The sequence below is a fragment of the Schistocerca americana genome, chromosome 2, assembly GCF_021461395.2.
Source record: "Schistocerca americana isolate TAMUIC-IGC-003095 chromosome 2, iqSchAmer2.1, whole genome shotgun sequence".
Taxonomy (NCBI): domain Eukaryota; kingdom Metazoa; phylum Arthropoda; class Insecta; order Orthoptera; family Acrididae; genus Schistocerca; species Schistocerca americana.
This window is the reverse complement of record NC_060120.1, coordinates 1892609-1918356: the sequence shown is the minus strand read 5'-3', so window position 1 is coordinate 1918356 and position 25748 is coordinate 1892609. Positions and strand designations below refer to the sequence as shown.

Sequence of the window (25748 nt, the reverse complement as noted above, 5' to 3'; positions counted from 1 at the left end):
TGACAGTATTAGCTACTTCTGTCCACATCTCTTGCGAGCTTTTGTCCTCCAGCTGTAATACATTAAATCTGTTTTGTACCTCTACAGCATAGTCGGAGGGTATAGAGTTAAGGTCGTATCTGCAAGTTGGGATACTTTTTGCTACATTCTGAAGTTTCAGCTGAAATTTTGCAATCAGGAGCTCATGATCTGATCCGCAGTCAGCCCCAGGTCTTGTTGTAGCTGACTGAACCGCGCTCTTCCACCTCTGATTACAAAGTATGTAATCCATTTGGTTCCGGTGTTGGCCATCTGGCGAAGTCCAGGTATATAGGCATCGTTTTGGTAGTTGAAACAGTGTATTAGTAATTATCAATGAATTTTCTTGGCAGAATTCTAGGAGTCTCTGTCCAGCTTCATTTGTTGTACCAAGACCATATTTCCCTGTTATACCTTCTACAGCTTCATTTCCCACTTTTGCATTCCAATCTCCAACTATGAAGACGATATCCTTTTTTGGTGTTGACAGTAGTAATTCAACACCAAAAAAGGATATCGTCTTCATAGTTGGAGATTGGAATGCAAAAGTGGGAAATGAAGCTGTAGAAGGTATAACAGGGAAATATGGTCTTGGTACAACAAATGAAGCTGGACAGAGACTCCTAGAATTCTGCCAAGAAAATTCATTGATAATTACTAATACACTGTTTCAACTACCAAAACGACGCCTATATACCTGGACTTCGCCAGATGGCCAACACCGGAACCAAATGGATTACATACTTTGTAATCAGAGGTGGAAGAGCGCGGTTCAGTCAGCTACAACAAGACCTGGGGCTGACTGCGGATCAGATCATGAGCTCCTGATTGCAAAATTTCAGCTGAAACTTCAGAATGTAGCAAAAAGTATCCCAACTTGCAGATACGACCTTAACTCTATACCCTCCGACTATGCTGTAGAGGTACAAAACAGATTTAATGTATTACAGCTGGAGGACAAAAGCTCACAAGAGATGTGGACAGAAGTAGCTAATACTGTCAAGGAGGCCGCAGAGAAACACACTCTCAAGAAAAGGAACAGTAAGAAGGCTAGGTGGCTATCAGTTGAGGCACTGCAAGTTGCAGAAGAACGAAGGAAAGCAAAAATCAAGGGAGATAGATCAGCTATGTTTGAATTAAATAAAGATTTTCAGAAATTAGCAAGAAGAGATAAAAATATATTCTTTAATGAACAGTGCAAGGAAGTTGAAGATAGTAACGTAATGGGGAAGACAAGAGATCTTTATAAGAAAATTAGAGAAATTAAAGGAAAATTCCAGGCAAAAATTGGAATGATAAAAGATAGAAACGGGAAAGATCTGAGTGAAGCAGAGGATGTTAAGGAATGATGGGCAGAATATGTAGAAGACCTATACAAGAAAGAACTGCATCATGACAGGGCTCCTACTGCTGATGTTATGTTAATTTAGAACTAGAGCCAGATATTTTGGAGAGCGAAATCCAGTGGGCCCTTGAAAATATGGCTGATAACAAAACTAGTGGACATGATGAAATACCAGCAGAATTGTTTAAAGTCACTGGAAAGGATGCAGTGAAAGTGCTGCACTCAATATGTCAAAAAATATGGATGACGCAGCAGTGGCCAGAAGACTGGAAAAGATCAGTATTCATCCCCATTCCAAAGAAGAAAAGTTCTAAAGAATGCTCAGATTACCAAACAATCGCACTTATTTCACATGCTAGCAAAGTTATGTTGCAAATCTTACAAAATAGACATCGCCAATATCTAGATCGAGAGCTGCCAGAAGAACAAGCTGGATTTAGGAAAGGAAGAGGAACTAGAGATCAAATTGCTAACATTCGGTGGATTATGGAAAAAGCGAGAGAATTCCAGAAAGATGTGTACCTCTGCTTTATTGACTACGCCAAAGCCTTTGACTGTGTCGATCACAACAAATTATGGAACGTACTGAAAAACATGGGTGTCCCAGATCACCTCATTCATCTGATACGGAGTTTATACCTTGACCAAGAAGCCACGGTGAGAACTATGTATGGAGCAACGAAATGGATAAAGATTCAGAAAGGGGTCCGGCAAGGCTGCATACTGTCACCGTACTTATTCAATCTGTATGCAGAACATGTCATGAGGAATGCGAGGCTAGATGAAGGAGAAACGGGAATTAAAATAGCTGGAATAATTGTAAACAACCTCAGGTACGCGGATGATACGATCCTGTTGGCAGAAAGTGAAGAAGAATTGAGAACACACTTACTGAAGGTGAAAGACGAAAGTGAAAAGGCTGGTCTTATGCTGAATGTGAAGAAAACGAAAATTATGGCAACTACACCTACCAATTCATGGGATATAGCAGGAGAAACCATGGAGGTAGTGACCACATTCAGTTATCTCGGTTCCCAGATCTCTGCTGACGGTGACTGCAGCCATGAAATCCGGAGACGCCTGTTGCTCGGTAGACAGGCGATGTCAAACCTTGACAAGGTTATAAGGTCCAGAGATATAACACTAGCAACAAAGATCCGTATTGTGAGGGCTATGGTCTTTCCAGTTGTGATGTATGGATGTGAGACCTGGACCATTAGAAAGGCTGAACAGCGAAGAATTGGCTCCTTCGAATTGTGGTGTTGGAGGAAACTTCTTAGAGTTCCATGGACTGCAAAGAGAACCAACAGATCAATATTGGAGCAAATTAAACCAGATTTATCCCTGGAAGGTCTAATCTTAAAACAAAAGCTGACCTATTTTGGACACACAATGCGGAGGCATGCCTCGCTGGAAAAAACATTAATGCTGGGGAAGATTGAAGGAACCAGAAGAAGAGGACGTCAGAGGATGAGGTGGATCGATGGCATCACAGAAGCAATGTGTTCCAACCTGGAAGGTCTTCGGGAGAAAGTGCAAGACAGGAAAAAGTGGCGTGATTTGGTTCATGGGGTCACGAAGAGTCGGAACCGACTAAACGAATAGAGAGAGAGAGAAGTTTAATGCTATTTATTTACTGGCTGGTTTTAGTCCAGGACCATGTTCACAGTAATGTACAAAACCAAAACAAAAATTGCAGTAAAATGCAAAGAGCAATGTGAACTACAAGGTCAAAAACACTGATAAGAAGACATTTATAAAATATGCAATTATAAAACAAATGTTACATGTCATACATTTTTCAGAATTCAAGGTGCACAATTTAAGTCAAGCAGAACAATTGTGAACACACTAACGATATGAAATGCAGGCATTAAGACATTACACTATCTCAAGAACAGCAGAACCACATATGATCACAATATGGTCAAGCACCCTGGAGTACAAAGATAACACAGATATGGGACATACTTGAAGACATCAAAGATTACAAAGTCAAAATGTAAAAATTATGCACATAAAATACTAAACATAATACCATAAAACATGTTACACAAAATATTAAAATAGAAATCAGTGTTTTTTTTTTTTAAATAAAAGCAATCAAAGTGACCACTATTATTGTAACAAAATACAAACTGTATGACACATTTGTAGTTATGCCTAATATCAGGCACAATATGTCATCACACAATATGGTAATTTGAGGTACAATTTGTAATTTTCTAGATGTAAAAGAAGAAGGTATGCTGACGTAACCAACATCAGCAATCAACTTCAGAAACAACAAAAAAACAATAAAGATATAGCCACATTTACATTAAAGATCAAGCACTATGTTTCAATGTATCCTCATTTACATTAAAGATCAAACCCTATGTTTCATCATAAGACAAAAGACAAGAAAACTACAGGGATGGCAGCATAAAAAACATTGTAATAAATTGAAAATAAGAATAAATCTGGCATCCTATATTTTCAAACTGGCAATGATGTTTGTGCAATTCTTATTTCACTAATATCAGTATGTACATCAAGTATCATTTTTTCATAAATAATTCAGCATCCACCAACACATCTATAGCAAAAGGTGTAATACAATGGGTACAACTTTCTGGTCTTACTAACTTCACTTATGAATATCGATAAAAAACATAATTTTAATGTGAATTTATTTTCAAACAAAAGATCGGACTTGTTTCATAACTCACTGTCTTGTAAAATATTTATAGGACCAATAATTCACTTTGTTAACTGAATAGCATTAGGGTATTTTCTTCTTTCTAGCTCATGTGATGGAACGAACACAAATGTAAGCAAAAAAACTAACTCTTTCCCATCTGAACACGTCTCAGAAGGCCCAACAGTACTAACTGATTGCCGTATCATACTCAGCCAACTGGCAGCGATGAATGCTAATAAGGAGGGGTGTGGGGGTCAGCACACCACTCCCCTGGCCATTGTCATTTGGGATTTGGAGCCACTACTGCTCAGTCAAGCAGCTCCTCAATTAGGACCACAAATATGAGTGCAACCCTGTAGATCAACAACACATGCTGGTCTGGATGTTCATCCCGTCACGTACCAACCTCGCCCAAGAAACTTTGACTTCGGTGATCTGACAAAGAGTGGTGTATCCACCGTGGCATGGCTGTTGACTAAAGCAGTGATACTCAGGTGTGCTCTGCAGAGCCCTTGGGCTGCACAAGGCCTCCTTGATGACTCCATCAAAATAATATCAACTTAAAGAAAAGTTACATCAGATTTTGTCACACAGAGAAAAACAAATAATTAATAGCCCAAAATGAGGTGACAGCGAACATAACAAATATACAATATTGCAATGATCAACAACTACAAACACAGGGATCTTGGTTATATGAATATGTATGTGGCGATTCGAGAGTTGTCTGTACACGTGCATGCAGTGGCTACATTGCTCTCTCTCTCTCTCTCTCAGTGCATGCTGTCCACTACTATCTCTCCCTCATCCACAAACATCTCAGTGTCTCAAATCATTTCGTTGCTTCACTATCTATGTGTCACCACCCACAGCTGTCTAACTCTTTGCCAGCCAGCATAAAGTTCCTAAAGTATTGAGATGGCAACACACAGTTCTGTTTGGCAGAGTGAACTATTCAATTCGTGTTTGTTACTGACTGCAGCTGTAAAATTCAGTATCTTGTGGTGATATTATTCTATGTTGTAATATTTGTAAAATTAAATTGTTGATTTTCAAAGACAGACTGGAATATTAGCATCAAGGTGTTGCAACAAAATCTTGCACTGAAAGTTCAAAGGTGGTTCACCTGGAAGATACGGCATCTACCTCAAAGATATCCAATCAAGACTATGAGGTCCAAGAAGGTTACGTAATGACTTCATGGTTTCACAGAGTAAGATATCTAGTGACTCACTAAAACTGAAAAAGAAGATAGTATGATGAATCTTACATCAGTCTCAGATTTGTTGATTCTAATGCATATTACTTAGCAAGCTACTTCCCAACAGTTCCATGGTAATTGCTAAGATAAGATGGCATTTAGGAAATATACACCCTCACTTCAAAGATAAAAATGAAGAATTTTTTATGTATAAGAAAGAGCAATTATTAAGAAATCAAATTACTATGAAGTGTGCAAACCGAACTATGAGCAGAAAAGCCATGGAGACATTGTATTTAGTCAGCTAATGCAGTGCACAAGCCGATAAACTGCCCACTATTGCTGAGAATTTAATAAAACCACAACTGGCAGATGAATCTCTCTACAGGGCTGCTATCAAACAACACTATTTCACATTGAATTAATACTGTCATAGGCTATATCCAACAAGAACCAGTTGGCTGCTTCAATACAACACATTTGTAAAAATAATCATTTGTGTTAAATCATGCACTCTGTGTGCTGATTGTCTTCTATACTGTATGAAGATTATGGGAGCAGATATAAAACACTACTGCTCCACACGAATTTTACTTGATTATCTCAGGATAACACCTTAACAGGAGTATTCAAGCTACGAGCTGAATGACAGGCTTTTTGACTGTCGTTTCTTCAAAATTAAAAGACCATTTGAGTGAAGTGACTTGGTTGTTCAGACTAGCTTTTTTGGCCAATATACTTGGAAAAATTAATGAATTAAATCTTTCTTCACAAGGAAAATGGGCAATAGTTTTCAATACTAATAAAAAATACAGTAACTGCCATAAAATCACATTTTTGGTTAATTTGTGTTGGCATGAAAGACCTGCAAGCTTTTTAACACTGAATGTGCTCATTCGTGAGACAGAAGAATTACCAAATGAAATACTTAAAAAACTGGTCCAGCGTCTCCATGATATGTGCACTTCTGTTCAGATGTATATTCCTGAACAGCACAATACAAAACTGAAAATGAATTCATGGCTTCAGAACCCTTATGTGCAGAAGTCAGAAAATATGTCAAACAAAACCTATCAATCCTTTTTAGAAACAACATCAGATTCAAAGGTGGGAATTTAAGGAGATGGGACTTGGATAAACTGAAAGAACCAGAGGTTGTACAGAGTTTCACGGAGAGGATAAGGGAACAATTGACAGGAATGGGGGAAAGAAATACAGTAGAAGAAGAATGGGTAGCTTTGAGGGATGAAGTAGTGAAAGCAGCAGACGATCAAGTAGGTAAAAAGACGAGGGCTGGTAGAAATCCTTGGGTTCCAGAAGGAATATTAAATTTAATTGATGAAAGGAGAAAATATAAAAATGCAGTAAATGAAGCAGGCAAAAAGGAATACAAACGTCTCAAAAATAAAATGAGACCGACAGGAAGTGCAAAATGGCTAAGCAGGGATGGCTAGAGGACAAATGTAAGGATGTAGAGGCTTATCTCACTAGGGGTGAGATAGATACAGCCTACAGGAAAATTAAAGAGACCTTTGGAGAAAAGAGAGCCACTTGTATGAATATCAAGAGCTCAGATGGAAACCCAGTTCTAAGCAAAGAGGGGAAAGCAGAAAGGTGGAAGGAGTATATACAGGGTCTATACAAGGGCGATGTACTTGAGGACAATATTATGGAAATGGAAGAGGATGTAGATGAAGATGAAATGGGAGTTACGATACTGCGTGAAGAGTTTGACAGACCACTGAAATACCTGAGTCAAAATAAGGCCCCGGGAGTAGACAACATTCCATTAGAACTACTGACAGCCTTGGGGGAGCCAGTCCTGACAAAACTCTACCATCTGGTGAGCAAGATGAACAAGACAGGCGAAATACCCTCTTAAGGAAAGGCAAACCTACATTTCTAGCATTTGTAGACTTAGAGAAAGCTTTTGACAATGTTGACTGGAAGACTCTCTTTCAAATTCTAAAGGTGGCAGGGGTAAAATACAGGGAGCGAAAGGCTATTTACAATTTGTACAGAAACCAGATGGCAGTTATAAGAGTCGAGGGGCATGAAAGGGAAGCAGTGGTTGGGAAGTGAGTGAGACAGGGTTGTAGCCTCTGCCTGATGTTATTCAATCTGTATATTGAGCAAGCAGTAAAGGAAACAAAAGATAAGTTTGGAGTAGATATTAAAAACCAGGGAGAAGAAATAAAAACTTTGAGGTTCGCCAAAGACATTGTAATTCTGTCAGAGACAGCAAAGGACTTGGAAGAACAGTTGAACGGAATGGATAGTGTCTTGAAAGGAGGATATAAGATGAACATCAACTAGGGCAAAACAAGGATAATGGAATGTAGTCGAATTAAATCGGGTGATGCTGAGGGAATTAGATTAGGAAATGAGACACTTAAAGTAGTAAAAGAGTTTTGCTATTTGGGGAGCAAAATAACTGATGATGGTTGAAGTAGAGAGGATATAAAATGTAGACTGGCAATGGCAAGGAAAGTGTTTCTGAAGAAGAGAAATTAGTTAACATCGAGCGTCAGGAAGTCGTTTCTGAAAGTATTTGTATGGAGTGTAGCCATGTATGGAAGTGAAAATGGACAATAAATAGTTTGGACAAGAAGAGAATAGAAGCTTTCGAAATGTGGTGCTACAGAAGAATGTTGAAGATTAGGTGCGTAGATCATGTAACTAATGAGGAGGTATTGAAAAGGATTGGGGAGAAGAGAAGTTTGTGACACAACTTGACTAGGAGAAGGGATCGGTTGGTAGGACATGTCCTGAGGCATCAAGGGATAACAAATTTAGCTTTAGAGGGCAGCGTGGAGCGTAAAAATCGTAGAGGGAGACCAAGAGATGAATACACTAAGCAGATTCAGAAGGATGTAGGTTGCAGTAGGTACTGGGAGATGAAGGAGCTTGCACAGGATAGATTAGCTTGGAGAGGTGCATCAAACCAGTCTCCGGACTGAAGACCACAACAACAACAACATCAGATTCAAACATTGCATCACTGTTCAATGTCATTCAACAATGTCTGGTGCAGGGCTCGTGCTGAATATCCACAACTTGTCACACAGGCTTTGACTGTTGTTCTCCTGTTGCCAACAACGTAAGTGTATGAAACAGGATTCTCAGCATATGCAACTACAAAGACAAGGGCCACAATAGAGTGGATACTGTACTTGACATGTGTCTTCAACTCTCTTCTATCAAGACTGACTTTACAAAGTTGGCCAAAAATAAAAGCAACCTCACACCACCTGTTATATGGAAAAAAATTAATGACTATAATTAAAGAATGAAATAAAACCAGGTTTTTTTACCTTATGGCTCTGTAAAATATTTACTATTTCAGAAAGATTCTGTGAACAAAAAAGTTTGAGAACAGCTGATCTAAGGAAACAACAAGTTTAACATCAGCCGATGTGGTTATATTAAAACTGACATGCTCCACGCCCATGAGAATTACCTCATTTTTGGGACCTCTTGAACGTAAACTGAATCTAATTTAATCTAATCTAATCATGTGAGGGCACACGCAGGAGTGGAAAGCTGGTAATGCAGGCTGGCTGAGAGTTTCAAGAGAACAGCCGCTGTTCCTGAGAGGCCAGGTGGAATTCAGCATGACAGATTCTGCCAACAAGGCATCACCAGGTTCAGCAGTTGATCACATGGGGGGAGTGCCCCAGTGGTATGAGCGATCTCGCATGCCTAAAAAATACCAGTCTACCAAAATCCGAGTCAACAAATCATAGCCATGCATATTAATTGTGTATGTCCTATTTCATGTGAAAGCCTGTTTCCTGGATTTGAGACCTGTAGACAAAGACAGACGGAAGGAGGAGGAGCTTACAGGTGCTCAATGCCAAGGTTATTAGTGGAAAGAGAGTTGGTCTTCTACCAAGTCATCAGGAAAAATTAATTACTTTTTAAAAGTCCCTGTTACTATAAAATGACATTAAAAGCTAAAGCAGTGTGGAAGAGGATACTCACCCAGACGGCTACCACAAATATTCATTGTGCGAGTTTGTCTGGAGATGATACCAACTAGAAAAGGCACCTCATCTAGATCAGTCAATAACAGCAGATATGCGAGACATCATCCTCAACTCTCATGAACTGGTGTAAATATTTGATTACACTGTTGCAAAACATCGTAGAATGTTACATACCAATTACCTTGATCTGTTGGATTGATTTCCCCTATCCAGGTTCAATTTGTGGCCTAGCCATTATAGTGCACATAATTAGCATAAGATATAAATAGTGCTTCTGAAAAGATACTCAAAATTTATTCGTTGCTGGGGTGCGAGAATAGTAACGGAACACAGTCTTACCCTGATTGAACCTGTTGGTACTAGGAAGTTGCATACAAAGGGGGTCATTTGTATATGAGCAGTACAAAGCAGATCTCGGTGCACTGGTTTCTGCCAGTTATGGAATCTGCACACATGAGCATGATACAGCAGCAGCATCTAAAATCCATAATGCACATACTTTATACCATCATACTGAAGAATCATGTTTGTCTTGCAGCAATTTGTTCATCAAATGGTGCTGATACAAATTCACATAATATTCTTTAAATAGAGCCCGTCTACATAATTATGTAGATTTGTTACTAGAAAACTGAAAAATAATGTGCGGTATGTACTATAAATTTGTGGATGAGGCAACAGGTATGGTCTCATGAAATTACAGAATTTAGAAATGGACATGCGACGGAACTCTCTTGGGTTACTTTTTTGCTCTTTCTTTTCTTTCATTTGTGCTATGTTACATATGCAAATTTATACATATAATATTTTATATGAATATTTTTTATAATTTGAATGTTACGCCCAGAGGCATTGTATCTATATAAGCTTAGAGGAACGGGGAGTTGAAGGCAGTTGAAAAACATCTTTGTTCAAACAATGTCACTTGACAATGTTTGGTGCAGGGCTCATGATGAATATCCACAACTTGTCACAATGGCATTGTACAGGAGGGGAGTAATGGTGTTTGTTGGCCTAGCTGGCTGACAGCAGACAAGAGGCACAAAAAGTTACAGTACAAGGCAGTAAGAATGAATTATCAGTGCGGAAGGTGATATAAAGTGAGTGCCAACTGTTGGAGATCATGTCGTAATGTTGAAAAGAAAATGCTAAAGAGGATGTTTATGATGTCTAATAACACATATTACACCAAGAACATCAAGATTTCGAAGGGCATTTATATAAATAGAGTAGAGGAAAGAAAAGAATACATAATGGCCATAAATTATCCTTACAGCATTAGTAATTATAAAAACTATACTAAACACTAACAGCTAGTTTTCAGCATGTAACAAGTAACTTGGAATATTTTTTTTTTTTCACTTTCCAGGTGCCATAGATTTCACAATGAATGTGAATACTACCAGAGAAAGCTTAGTTTGTAGACTGGTTCACAGAGAAGAAGTCTGATACTCAAGTGTAACGAAACTTCAGGAAACAGTATGGAAGGAAACAACCATCCCGATGAAGCTGTTTGAGCTTGGCATATGTAAATTATGGAAACAAGAAGTGTTTTCCATAAATAGGGGGTGGGTCACTTATCTGTTCCAGATGCCAACATAGATCATGTGTGGAAAAATGTTTGCATGGAGTTCATCAAAATTAATGCATATGGTGGCCAGATAATTGGAAATGCCGTGATCAACAATACACAAAGTCTTGCATAGCAAGTAAGCTATTTATGCGTCCAAGGTGCGGCTGCTTTGGGCACTAAAGCCAACGGACAAACTTCAGTGTGTACAGTATGCAGCCAATGTGTTAGTCAAGACTGACTCAAACAATGATTTTTAGAAAAGATTTTTTTCTGCATGAGGCAACTTTTCATGTACCCTGCAAAATGAACCATAATAACATTTGTTACCGAAAATCAAAGTGCCCTCATGTGCACATGTGATAGAAAGTGACAGTCCCAAGTTCACTGTATGGTGCAGATTTATGCACAATTTCATCATTGTCCCTCTCTTTCTCTACAAGTATACAGTCAACAATGATGTTCATATGGAAATATTATAAGAGTTTGCTGTAAGTGACAAGAAGTTAATTAACAATACATATTGAATGACACATTGCCTTAAAAATCTCACTTGATAAAGCTTTTTGTGAATACTTGCTCTGTAAACTTCATTATGATACAACCAAATAATAAAAAATACCAGCATTCAATATAAATATTGTGATAATCCTATACGAGAACTAACTGGCCTACTTTATGTTTTCCATGATATAATTAAACATACCAATGTTAGATTTCTTGTGTGTATGTGTTTTGAGAATTTAATTCTGCTTCTCAATTAAAGATTATCAGTGGGAGGACCATAACAAAGATGAATAGTACAGTTATAGATGCTAATATATTTGAGTCAATATGCATGAGTATACCGAAAAGTAATGCTACAAATTTTTTTATGTGAAAACTCATAAAGCTTTTTGAATAAAACAAATGTTATTAACATTCCACATCTTTATTCTTCACATCTACGTATTAATTTCTCAAGATATTCACCCTGAGAATGAACATATTTCTCTCAACAAGAGACCAGTTTGTTGACACCATCTCTGTAGAATATCTGGCTTTACTAATGGAGGCACCTCACCTCTGCTTCATCACTATCAAAGAGAAGCCCTCGAAGGTGTTTTTAAGTTTTGGAAACTAATGAAAGTCTGATCAGGCCAAGCTGATACTATATGCAGGATCATCAATGACAGTGAACCTTAGGCATTGAATTGTTATAGATGTCACAGTGCTTGTGTGTGATCTGGCATTGTCATCCATTTTGGATTAACTCTTCAGATTCAAAACTCTATTACAGCACACTGTTTCTCATGCACTGACATAGCTTTTTTACACACCACCATGTTACATGCCATAATTCGGAGCCCTCTAGCAGAGAGTTGCAACTTCCATCAGAAAAGTGGGAAAGTTGACCTCAACCGATATTGAGAGAAGAATAAAAAATTTGGAGGCATTATTTTTCAGCATGCCCTTGTATTTACAAAAATAAATGAAAGTTTTACATCTAAATAGCACAAGGCCATGAGATAATAGTCACCAAACAACAAAAGGGATTGGGTAGAGCTTAAGATCATATTTTTATAGAGACTGGACTAACAGTTAAATTAGTGGCCTCTCAGCAATTGTATACGCAAGGAATATCAGTTCTCTTTAACTGATATTTAACAATTTGTCTTCCAGCAGCAGTGGTTTTTTTCTTTACATTGAAGGTTGACTGCCAGTGTCGGCAAGATACTGATTACCTGTGTCTCTCTGTGTATTTTCTAATGATCTTCAAATTATACCATGACTTTGAAAATAGAGTGTGCTCAGATGAAACAGATGTATGTTAACCAGTGACAGTAAGAATCATTCTGAAGAGGAAACATCAAATAAACATATGCTGTGTTCATTTTCTGCTCCAAGATACATCCATTTAAACACTTCAAGAGTGAGAACAATGAATGTAAAAGTAAATTAACAGATGTTATGTGTTCTGTTTGCCATTACAGTTCATATTCAAAAATACCTTTGTCAGCTTCATTGCAATTTGTAGCTGATTTAGACAATTCTACGTCAAAAATTAGAGTCATTGTCTCATACTGTTGAAATACTTAAATGAACATATCATTAAGCCAATGCTTTCCATTGGCAAAGACATACACTCCTCATGTGGAATACCAGAGCGCTTAGAGTAGATCCACACAGGAACATCACTAACAGGCAAATGTTCAACAAGTGAGGTTGGGAAGCTCCTACAAACTAAACCACTTGGGTGTAATCAATTTGCCTTGTAACTGCAGAACACTCCAGCCTGTAGTAAGGATTCTTCTGAACTTCAAAGAGGAGTGAATTTCAGAAAAGAAACCAATTTGACACCATAATGACAGCTAGCAGGAAGATACCGCCATCCTATCTTCAGACTGAAAATGCCTATGCTCGTATTTAAATGGGTTTTATTGAGTTCCCTTGGAGGTAACATATGGAAACATGGTGTAACTGCCAGAAATTTTTTCACAGTACTTTGGGATGTAAGGTTTGAGCAATGTACTTGATCAGAGGGATGGTTGTCTATGAACTGTAGTACCATGATTGCTGTAGGCTGCCCGTGGAGTAGACTATAGCTGCGAGGTCTATTCCTTAAACTAATTCAAGCAATCAATTTGTGGAAACTTGCATTTAAGACACAAAATGTCTAATCAATCTACATCTACATACATACTATGCAATACAGTCCATGGCAGGGAGTACCTTGTACCACTTCTAGTCATTCACTTACCTGTTCGCAAATGGAGTGTGGAGAAAATGATTTGCTATATGCTTCTGTGTCAGGCCAAATTTCTCTTATCTTGTCTTCATGGTCCTTACACAAAATATATGTTGGCAGCAGCAGACCTGATCTGCAGTGGGCTGCAGATGCCAGTTTTGTTAATAACCTCAGCAGTGTTTTGCAAAAGCAAACTTTTATCTTTCCTCAAAGGAGTCCCATTTGAGTTCATGAAGCATCAAGAATATTGACTGAACCTACCAGTATCGAATCTAGCAGCATGCCTTTGAACTGTTTTGATGTTCTTTAATCTGACCTGATGCTGATCCTACACACTTGAACAATACTCAAGAAAGGCCCACACTAGTGTTGTATACAGCGTCTCCTTTATATATGAGCTACGTTTTCCTAGAATTCTGCCAAAGTTGGCAAAGTCAACCATTCATGTTCCCTACCGCCAACTTTATGTGTTTGTTCCATTTTATAATGCCATGAAACATTGGGCCTAGATATTTAACCAATGCGACTACGTCAAGAAGGCCTTCACAGCACAATGTCATAGTTGTTGCTGAATCTCCAGGCTGTATGGCTGTGGCTGAAAAAACTTTTTGGTTCCTGACATTTTGTCCAGTGCAGTTCAGGAAATATAGTAATCATGAACTGTTTTGTTCAGCACAGCTCTGGAGGAAATGACAGGAACTGAAAAGTTTCTTCAACCATGGCCATACAGCCTGAAAGACTCATCAACAATTATGTCAAGAAGTACACCACTACTACTGTACTCAAACATTACAGTATTGTTTTTCCCACTCATCTGCATTAACTAATATTTTTGTACATTTCAAGGAAGCTGCCACTTATCAATTATGAGCTGTTCAGTAGTAAACTTAACTCCACATGATCTGTAGCCCCTGGTAGCTGAGTGGTCAGTGTGACAGAATGTCAATCCTAAGGGCCTGGGTTCGATTCCTGGCTGTGTCAGAGATTTTCTCCACTCAGGGACTGGGTGTTGTGTTGTCCTAATCGTCATCATTTCATCCCCATTGACCCGCAAGTCACCGAAGTGGCATCAAATCGAAAGACTTGCACCCGGTGAACGGTCTACCCGATGGGAGGCCCTAGTCAAATGACATCTGTAGGTCATGATCAGGATATCTTTAGCAGCAGGTGGTTGACTCAGTAGGAACTGGATGACCATTTTTATGTTCATTACGAGATTCATAAATTAAAACAGTGTAAAGGTATGAAATGTTCTTAAAATTTTGGCATTGTAACCATATACAATCCACTCTTTCTTGTGCTAGAAGAGTATCTCCCACTTTTCTGACAAAATCTCTGGTAAACTGGTGTGTTATAGTCGCTCATCTACATTCATAAAAAAAGAAGTGCAAGCTGGCATGGCCTACAGGCACCTATGTATTAGAATGGTGAGTACTTATTATGTTATTTAGTAAATATAAAGTCTCCTTGGGAAACCTCGAGTTTTATACTATAACACATGTCTCATGGAAGGCAGCTGAAATCAGTTGTCAGCTTCACAACTGTACCAGCGCAGTATGTTACAAGGATGCTGTGACCACTGACTTGTTGCCAGTCTGTTGAAAGAAGATGTGAAGGTGTCCTTGGGCCTGGTACCATTTATTCCCACTGTATCATTTTTAGAGCAGTGATTTAACAACCAAACATACCAGTAATAAACTGTTTAGATTAGAAATCAGATTCCCATTTAATATCAAATTCATGGAATATTCTGAAATGTTAATTAACCATCAAACCATACATATTCACATCAGTACTTGCTGTAAATTCAGTTCTCCATACTGTATGAACCTGCCATTGTCCACGAATCCTCAATTTCACAAAATTGAAAGTGTAACCACAATGGCGAAGGTTTTCACAGAAGGAAACCACAAATGTACCTTGTGGGTGAGTACAGCACAAGAGATGGTCCTCGACTATAGTTTTGGGTGCTATTGACCCTCGCAACACAGTAGTGCTTCATGCAAGTGAACACATGTAAAACTCTAATCTTCTGATCAAATGAAAAGTTTTAGCTTGAGCTTGACTTAGTCATCCTGTCATGACTTTGTAATGCCAGTACAAATAGATATAGGAATTAATTATGTATCGAAGGAAATAGTTGGAGGTTAGAATACCTCATGCACGTATTCCATCATGCTTTTTCCCCCCATGAGTTCTGTAGCACATATTCAGTGTGTATATATTTTCTTAATTTCGTGGTTTTATACTCAACCAAAGACCACCATCAACCATTAGACTGAAACCAGTAGCTGTGAATTTAAGTGGACTGGGTGTCCGATCTGATGGCTCAATGGTGAACTGTGACAATAGATAGATCAACAGCACTTTGGCCTCCATCAGTGCAAAACGATTAGCTGCAACAGAGTAGAACAAATGCCAATGCTTTAACAGTGTATAGGTCATAATTATTGATTCTGTAACAATAAACTATGGTAGAAGTTAGCTGAAGGTATCCTGTGATACAGGCATAAGCAAATACCAAATTATATCATTATCAGCATCTCAATACTTCTACTTCAAACATGAGTTCTCAGCTGTGACTCATTTCCAATTAGAATGATTAAATTTTGTGTGCCAGCAGGTGTGCTATGCAGTTGCAACAAAAAAGAATTATGCAGTCTGAAGCGAAATTCGCGCACTCGGGCTTTGCAGCGTGTCTCCTCACATGCCAGTAGTAAAAAGATGTCTCTCAAAAAATTTCGTCCAGCGATTAAATCCTGCAGAAAATTTATGTTAAAGAGTGGCAATCTGGCAACACTGTAACCACATGTATGGTAACTACCTCTGTCAGCACTTCTTATTTGTGCTGCAGTGGATAGAGTTTTGGGTTAGCATGCAGTAGGATTATGGTTCGATCCTGGGTTGAGACAATGTTTTTTATTTGTCCAGGTGGTATGGCATCTGGCATCTTAATCATCAACAGCAATTGCAGCAGATCCTCTAGAAAATAATTGTGCTTACATACTACAGTAGTAGAAATGGAAGACTGGCCAGCTTTGAAACAAGCCCTTTCCATGTCGTGGACATGAATTTATTGCCAATACTTCATCTAGTAGATGCGAAACCTGTTTTCTTTGGACTCTTCTCCAATGGTTCCATAGATTAGTACCAACTATTATTCTTGCCTCGTTCAGATCCATTACATTTCATTAGGACCTTACGTTACAAATAGGACCAGCAACGTGCTTTGCAAATAATGTCCAAACTCAGTTACTATTTGTATGTGTTATCACCATGGTCCCACTAATTATGCCTTTCAACACTGAGTCTGGTAACCACATGCCGTTTAGTACACATCTCAATGCATTATTACTGTTATTAGTGTCAGAGGGGTAATGTTCGTGAGGCATGTGTTTATACTGACGGCGTGTTTATACTGTAAGGGCTGTCAACCAGACAGGGACTTGTTGCAAGTGGAGTAACCTGCCTGTCACAGACTCCAGTGTACATGTGTACACATATAGAATTTTCTCATTATAAAAATCTAAACCAGTATGGTAGACATATGGCATACACAAATGATGAATATGTGGATATGCTTCTGATCCTTGGTGCATCTAATAACATGGTTGGTCTTACCGCTCCTGAATATGTGGCTAGATATCCCCGTTGATGCCATCCAGATAAAAATGTGTTTCGTAATCTGGAGCTATGCCTTCAGGAATTAGGTTCTCCTCTTCCACCATCACGACAGAGGTCATCCATGGACTAGCTGTACTCTAGCTACTGAGGAAGCTATTCTGGGGGTCATACACCAAGAACGTCAGTGAAGTACATGTACCATAGCAAGATAGCTGTGTGTCTCACAATGCACAGTCGTTAACATGCTGCACAAGTATGTGCTGCACCCCTGTCATTATGCTTTCACGCAACACCCGCAGCAGCAGATGCAGTTCTGTGAATGGTTCCAACAACAACAGGAAGCCAACAATGACTTTGTGAACACCATAATATGGTCGGATGAAGCAGCATTCACTCTTAAGGATGTCTTCAGTATGCACAATGCCCACCACTGCTGTGAGGCTAACCCGCACGTCACCTGCGGCCGTGGATATCAAGTTCACTTTGGTATCAACTTCTGGGCCAGAATATTGGGCAACAGGTGTATGGGGCCCTACATGTTGCCTGATTGGTTGACTGCGTGAAGGTATCATGCATTCCTCTCAAACTATCTGCCTGATGCTGTGGAAGGTGTTCCACTACACATTCAGCAGAGGATATTGTTCCAACATGATGGTGCACCTCCACACTCTGGAATAAATGTGTGACAGTATTTGGACAGAACATTTCCAGGGGAATGGCTTGGACATGGAAGTCCAGTTGTACGGCCAATGCATTCACCTGATCTAAATCCCCTGGATTTCTTCCTGTGGGGACACCTGAAGGAGCACGTGTACTCTACTCCGCCGGTGAATGTGGAAGAATTGGTAGTGCGTGTTCATGCCGCTCTTCTTACGGTGGACTCAGCTTTGCTGCTAAGGGTCCAGAGCTGTGGTGGATTGCGCAGTGTTTGGACATGCAGGGAGGTAGCTTTGAGCATCTGTTGTTCTGTGGACAACGTATTCTGTTGTGGAGGTCATGCGGTCATTAATATGGACATTATTATTGCAATTGCTTGCTAATGTGCAACATCTGAGTCCTCATATTATGTGTAGTATAAATGACAAGTAGATGTTGTGTTATTGTACTCTGATACCATCTTAAGAATCTTAAAATTGATATTGTTTTTATAGTTTTTCTGAGATGTCTGGTCGTTTGCTTTAACAGTCTATTTTTTATTGGTCAACCACGTACTTTTTATGTTCAGCGTTACTAAATATTGTAAATTTAAGATACATGTGACCTAAGAAACCAGTGTATATTACAGTACGAAATCTCAGAACGAAATTAGCAAATAAAAGAAATGCGCCCCAACCCAGGATCGAACCCTCGACCTCCTGCAGGCTAACCCAAAACTCTATCCACCTCACTAACTTTACAGCACAGATAGTATGTGCTGACAGAGGTAATTACCATACATGTGGTAACAGTGTTGCCAGATTGTCACTCTTCAAAGTCTTTTTTCTGCTGGATGTACTCGCCGGTTGAAATTTTGTGACAGACATTTTTTTATCACTGGCATATGAGGAGCCACGCTGGGGAGCCCGAGTGCACAAATTTCGCTTCACCCTGTATATACATAATAATATTGGTAATGAGGATAAAAAAATATTTACTATAATAACAATATAAATGAAAATTTGGCTCTCTGTAGCAATGACAAAAAGATTCTGCAATAATGGTTGAGAATCAAACATTGAAATATTAGTGTGTATATACAATGACCCTCCTCCCAGTTCATGTAAGGAAGGAATGTAGACTGTTTATAATTTTACTTCCCGACAACTACACACACATTAGAAGTAAGATATTAGAATGGAAACTGAAATCACTGATGTCTCTTTGACTACTGAGGCAACATTCAGTGGCTTTCACAGAGCAGACCTCAATGATCACATTACGAATGTTGAAAAGTACTGCAAATTAACTGGAACAAAATGTATGCAAACATCAGGCACGCCAAAAACAACCAAATTGATCACTCTGTGATATTACAGTTGACTATGAGAATAAGGTCCTGGAGTCCAGCGTGGAGGGTAAAAATCGTAGAGGGAGACCAAGAGATGAATACACTAAGCAGATTCAGAAGGATGTAGATTGCAGTAGGTACTGGGAGATGAAGAAGCTTGCACATGATAGAGTAGCATGGAGAGCTGCATCAAACCAGTCTCAGGACTGAAGACCACAACAACAACAATGACTAACATTGTAGCATCTTTCTCTTAATGTAAGTTTGGCATGAAAATTATGGTTCTTAACGCATAAAACTCTTTTCAGTTAACACTATACTATGTTAGGAGTTGACCTCTATATCATACCTCATGAAAGCTGCAATACAATACAAAAAGTTTGCAGCAAAAATGGAAAAGAAAGCTAGGTGTGTTTATAAAATTTCTTAACTTCATAAATCTGAGTCATAACCAATAGGAATTTACACTTCTTTGCATTTATATATGGCTCAGACAACAAAACAGGATAAAATAAATATTTTATCCTGTTTTTCTCTTATAGAGAGTGTGGAGGTCATTCAATGTAGTCATGAAATATACACAGAAGAAAAAGCCATTCACAGAAAATGAGGAGTTGAAAACAGACTGCCAAAGTTAGAAGTAAACAATTCAGGTCAGGAAAACACAGTTTTTTGGCAAATTCAAATTCCCCATATGAACAGCAGTTACATTTGGTTATGATATACACCATGGTAATGTTATACGCCATCCATTCTAAATACTCAAAGAAAATTAATGATCTTTCCTTTGTGAAGAGCCAGTCAGGTAGAATTTTTGGAAGAAATTTCTGTCATTTGACTGTTAATTGTTCATTTATTTTACACAGTCATGATTTCGGCTTCATAGCCATTGTTAAGTGCATGTTAAACTGAAAATTAATAGTGTGTACATATCATACCATGCAGGGCACTGGAAGAATAGGTTATTTTGTTCAAAAATGGTTCAAATGGCTCTGAGCACTATGGGACTCGACTTCTGAGGCCATCAGTCCCCTGGAACTTAGAACTACTTAAACCTAACTAACCTAAGGACATCACACACATCCATGCCCGAGGCAGGATTCAAACCTGCGACTGTAGCGGTCTCTCGGTTCCAAACTGTAGCGCCTAGAACCGCACGGCCACTCCGGCTGGCAGTTATTTTGTATATGAAGACATTACTTATTTGTTAAAAAATGTCTGACCTGTCTGATTTATCATTATTGAATAAACATATTTCACACCTTATAGACCAGTTTCCATATCACAGAATATGAGTACATATTGGGGATACATAGTGTGGCTGATATTATGCGCAGTGAAAAACAATTAACACACAGTGTGGCATATTTAACAGCCAGTACATCCCTGTGACCTGCATTTGTCACTTCTGACATTGACATTGTCATATGTCAAAATAGTGCCAGAGATTGTAACAATGTGGCACCATTGTATGAGCCACATGATCTTTCCATTACCAGAGGTATTACCAGGAAAGGGAAAGTGGATATTTATTTAGCTAAATCGTTACTGTGTTCTTGTAATACTCATTCATAACAGTCTCTTAAGGGTATACATTGTAATACTCATAGTGTAAATATAACCATTAAAGATGGAAAATAATTTTTTAACATATGGCTGCAATATTATAAAATTATAATTCACAGATTCATGGGCATTTACACAGAAGATGTCATGCTGGTGTCAGAGTGTGAAGGTTGTGGACAGAGAGAGAGAGAGAGAAGAGGACAGTTAAAGGTAAGTGGGAGATGATGTTGTGGCTGAGGGATGGAACAGATTTTGGGATGTGCATGGGAGGAGGTGGGGTGGGGGGGGGGGGGGGGGCAGCAGGCTGAGCATGGTACAGCTATGAACAATATTATACACCTGACCATATTATTCAGTATTACATGAATGTTCATTAGATTCATGTTTACGTACCCCCAATACTTATAGCACATGAAACCCTGAACGAAACCTAATAGGTTCTATATACATTTTGAAGATCGTACATCAGAATACTATATTATGTACCTGAACCATACACTGCAATATTACATGAATATTATTAATTACATATTAAATATAAAAACAAAGATGAGGTGACTTACCGAACAAAAGCGCTGGCAGGTCGATAGACACACAAACAAACACAAACATACACACAAAATTCAAGCTTTCGCAACAAACTGTTGCCTCATCAGGAAAGAGGGAAGGAGAGGGGAAGACGAAAGGAAGTGGGTTTTAAGGGAGAGGGTAAGGAGTCATTCCAATCCCGGGAGCGGAAAGACTTACCTTAGGGGGAAAAAAGGACAGGTATACACTCGCACACACGCACATATCCATCCACACATACAGACACAAGCAGATATATTTGAAGACCATGTTTAGGTCTCAATTGCTCAATACAGTTAGAAACGAGACTCATCCAACTTGGCAACATGTTTCCAGTCATCAACAATCCAATGTCGGTGTTGATGGGCCCAGGAAAGGTGTAAAGCTTTGTGTCAGGCAGTCAACAAGGGTACACGAATGGGCCTTTGGCTCCAAAAGTCCATCAGTGATGTTTCATTGAATGGTTTGCATGTTAAAGGCACAGCATTGAAATCTGCAGCAGTCTGCGGAAAGATTGCACTTCTGTCACAGTGAATGATTCTCTTTCAGTTGTCGTTTGTCCTGTTCTTGCAGGATCTTTTTCCAGCCACTGTGATGTCGGAGATTTGATGTTTTTCTGGATTCCTGATATTCATGGTACAGTCGTGAAATGGTCGTACGGGAAAATCCCCATGTCATCACTACCTCGGTGATGCTGTGTCCCATTGATTGTGTGGTGACTGTAACACCACATTCAAACACACTTAAATCTTGATAATCTGACATCGTAGCTGCAATAACTGATCTAATAACTGCGCCAGACACTTGGTGTCTTATATACGCATTGCTGACTGCAGCGCCATATTCTGCCTGTTTACATATCTCTGTATTTGAATAGGCATGCTTATACCAGTTTCTTTGGTGCTTCAGTATATGTTAATGTCAGTTGATTAACAGAAGTGATGAATGCAGGTCTCAGGAATATATCAGCTGCTAAATATGCCATACTGTGTGTTAATTGTTTTTTTACTGTGCACAGTGTCAACTCCAGTATGTACCCTCAATATGTACTCGTATCCTGTGATATGACAACTGGTCTGTAAGACCCAAAATATGTTTTTTATGATGACATGTCACAGATGGGTCAGACATAGTTTAACCTGTATGTAACATTTTCAAATACAAAATAACCTCTGTTTTCAAATACGTAAAAATCTCTTGTTCCAATCAAGTCCTGACTGTATGACATGTACACTTTACTAATTTACAATTCAACATGCAATTCTTTGCCTTTACATATGTCTGCTTGTGTCTGTATATGTGTGGATGGATATGTGTGAGTGTGCGAGTGTATACCTGTCCTTTTTCCCCCTAAGGTAAGTCTTTCCGCTCCCGGGATTGGAATGATTCCTTCCCTCTCCCTTAAAACCCACATCCTTTCGTCTTTCCCTCTCCTTCCCTCTTTCCTGATGAAGCAACCGTGGGTTGCGAAAGCTTGAATTTTGTGTGTGTGTGTGTGTGTGTGTGTGTGTGTGTGTGTATCAACATACCAATGCTTTCATTTGGTAAGTTACATCATCTTTATTTTTAGATGCATTTGAAAATAGCTATACAGCTGAAATCATAACAGTGTAAAGTAAATGAACAATTAACTATCAAAAGGCAGAAATTTCTTAAAATAAAAGGGGGAGGGGGGGGGGGGGGGGGGGGGGGGGAAGAGAGAGAGAGAGAGAGAGAGAGAGAGAGAGAGAGAGAGAGACTTAGCGGGAGAGGGGGGGGGGGATGAGAGAAGAGAATGAAAGGAAACTCAAAAAAAGTGTTTTGACTCCAGGCCTATGGGAATGTTGAGAAAATGAGCAAATTTTGCCAAAAATATTATCCAGTAAATATAACATTGTTACATTTTGGTGATGCTCATATTTTAATAAACAGTTCCATGTCTCTCAGATGTTAAATTAAGTATTAATTATGAGATATCAAGAACAATAAGCAAATAACAAATGAAATTCTGAGAAACAACACACACATGTAGCAGTAAAGGGATGGGAAAAACTGACACAGTCCACATTTGGTTTGGTTTATGTTGACATTATCGTCTGAAGACAAAAAGTATGCGCCTAGTTGAAATATTGCAAAATTTTAGAGACAGATCAGGAGCAAAGTCTAAGAAACAAAACTTATTTTAAATATCACACACACGTAAAAAGTAAAACACTTTTCAGGGGGGAAGCTGATTAAGAGGGGCGTAGGTCGAGAACAGCTTATTTATTTGAGGTTTATAAAACTAAAGAACACTCTGCTCCCTGATTCATCACAAAGATCAAATCTCTTATCAGGCAGATCTGCAATAATTACAAAATAGCAAGCCTCCTTGTAATGTGGACACACAAGCAATATTGAAACAATGTTTTCTGCAAGTGATAGCCTGCCAAGGGTAAGTACTTTGTTGTAGGGTTCAGAATCATAACACTTTTATGCAGAAAGCCTTTAAAAAAATTCATTTGAGTGGCCATACTGTCCGTATTGAGGGTATTTTTGTTCTGTTGTTGCAACAACAAAAGTGTTTCCTTTTCTCCCCCCCCCCCCCCCCCAGCCTCTGGCCCCTCCCCCTCCTCCCCCCCCCCCCCCCCCCACCAGACAGCATTATCAGTGGTGATGATTTTCACTTGATTTCTCACTTACATCAGGAAATGCCGTCTGCTAGCACATCACTGATGCTTCTCTTCTTTAGACACTGATAGTTGTGGTCTAATTTTTAGTTCTTCTGCAGCACTATGCATTTCTTATGTTTCTCACAGCACACTTTTTTGCATATGACAGAAACAGAAATACCCTCAAGAACTTTAAAAAATTATTTCCTTTTTAAATTGAAAAAGATGCACTGCTTTGATGACATGCTTAGAATTCTTCAAGAAATGAATAAATTTATGTAGCTGGTAACACTTGTTAACATACCTAGCAAATAGCTAATCTTTTTTTTTTTATCTCAGGTACCTAAAACCCATTAAACTATGTTTAAGTGCAAACAAAGATAAAGCTATGTTGTGTTGGCAGGTCTGGTTGTTACACCCATCAGAATTACCAGTGACCAAAATTTACTATGAACATTATGAAGTGTTTTACATAGGCTAAATTTCTTCTGGTAAGCTCTCTAATGCCTTAACAAGGGTAGATAGTTTCCTTCAAAATGTAGCTCCAATAACTATGTAGAAGAAAAGTTATGAACATTGACTGTAAAACAAAGAATTAAACCTGCTCCGATGTAACGGACCAGTCAGAAAATTTTAGGAATGAGCAAGTTACACGAGACACTCTGTACATCGTACAGGTCATGGACCTAGTAATAATGGTATTCTGCCCAAAGTTTTGGCTCCTGCTGCAAGAGATATATCATCACGTGCTAAGGTGCATAAGGGATTAGGTTCTGCAACATTTCCTGGAGTGTAAACTGAATACTTTGAACGCTCTAATGAAGTGAATAGTTAAATTAGTAACTTAACACCCTGTGTGGTAATACTGATGTCAAAAGCCATTTTAATACGTTCTCATTCATTTGGTTACAGATATTTTTAATGCATTAATTAATTGAAGCATTTGCCTACACATTATGTTCCAATAAATGTTTAGCATTCCAGAGAGTCTTACTTTCACAAGTATATACAACCCTGTGTTAAGTTCTTTGGTCTCAAATGGTTTTTTGAGAGAGAGAGAGAGGTGCACAGCCACAGAGGGGCAGAAGGAGATGAACAGGCCTAGTTTAGGCACATACACACACGGCAAATGAAGGCCAACAAATGACTGACAACCGCTTCATTGGTCAAGATTTGCATAGTGTGTATGAGCAGCAAATCAAAGCCAACAAAGTGGTTGGCCTTGGTTTTGGTCTGCTGACACTAACACCAAAGCACTGGCAGTTGGTTGGTGTTGGGATCCTTCTCCTAGTGTGGTGAGTTGAATCTGTGTTGGTTTAGCAGTTATTCGTTGTGTCCCTAGAATGGGTGTGTATTTATGTTTTTCAGAATAGCTACAAGTCACACTTAGTACGTTTTATTGACCAGTTCTGCTCTTTAATTTAACATGAGCATCATCAGAAACTCTGGAATTCACAGTTTAATGTGCAGTAGTTGGCTTTTAAATTAGAGTGAAACCAGTCAATAAAACATACTGAGTGCAGCTTGTCACTGTTTCCCCTGCAGGCAATGCCTGCTCTTGCTAAAGATGTGTATTTATTGTAACAGCCCATATTCCAATTTAGCATTAGGGTCAGACATTAATTTTGTCCCACGATACTGCTCCCTACTGCTAAATCCTCTTCTTCCCTCATAATATCATTCAGTGAAAACATAATTAAAACAATGTTTTATAATAGTAACGAAATGGAAGCAATATCAGATCCAACTGTGATTCCATGTCCCAGAACCTCTTGGCTCCAAGCCCTTCATTTGGTTTCAATGAGAAGCTGGAACATCAATGCACTTGTGACCAATGTTC

At 38.8% G+C, this 25748-nt stretch overlaps 1 protein-coding gene across 3 annotated transcripts in view; it reads right to left on the bottom strand.

Annotated features, from left to right (window-relative positions):
• Positions 1-15235: 15235 nt before the first annotated feature.
• The window catches only part of LOC124596001 (cytochrome P450 9e2-like), a 308825-nt gene continuing 298312 nt past the window's right edge, over positions 15236-25748 (bottom strand). For all 3 annotated transcript variants that reach the window (XM_047134950.1, XM_047134949.1, XM_047134951.1), the window contains exons 8-9: positions 15741-15930; positions 15236-15686 (exon numbers count right to left, since the gene is read on the bottom strand). In XM_047134950.1, the coding sequence (XP_046990906.1) occupies positions 15764-15930 (167 nt within the window). In that variant the 3' untranslated portion in view covers positions 15236-15686; positions 15741-15763. The remainder of the gene's footprint in view (positions 15687-15740; positions 15931-25748) is intronic.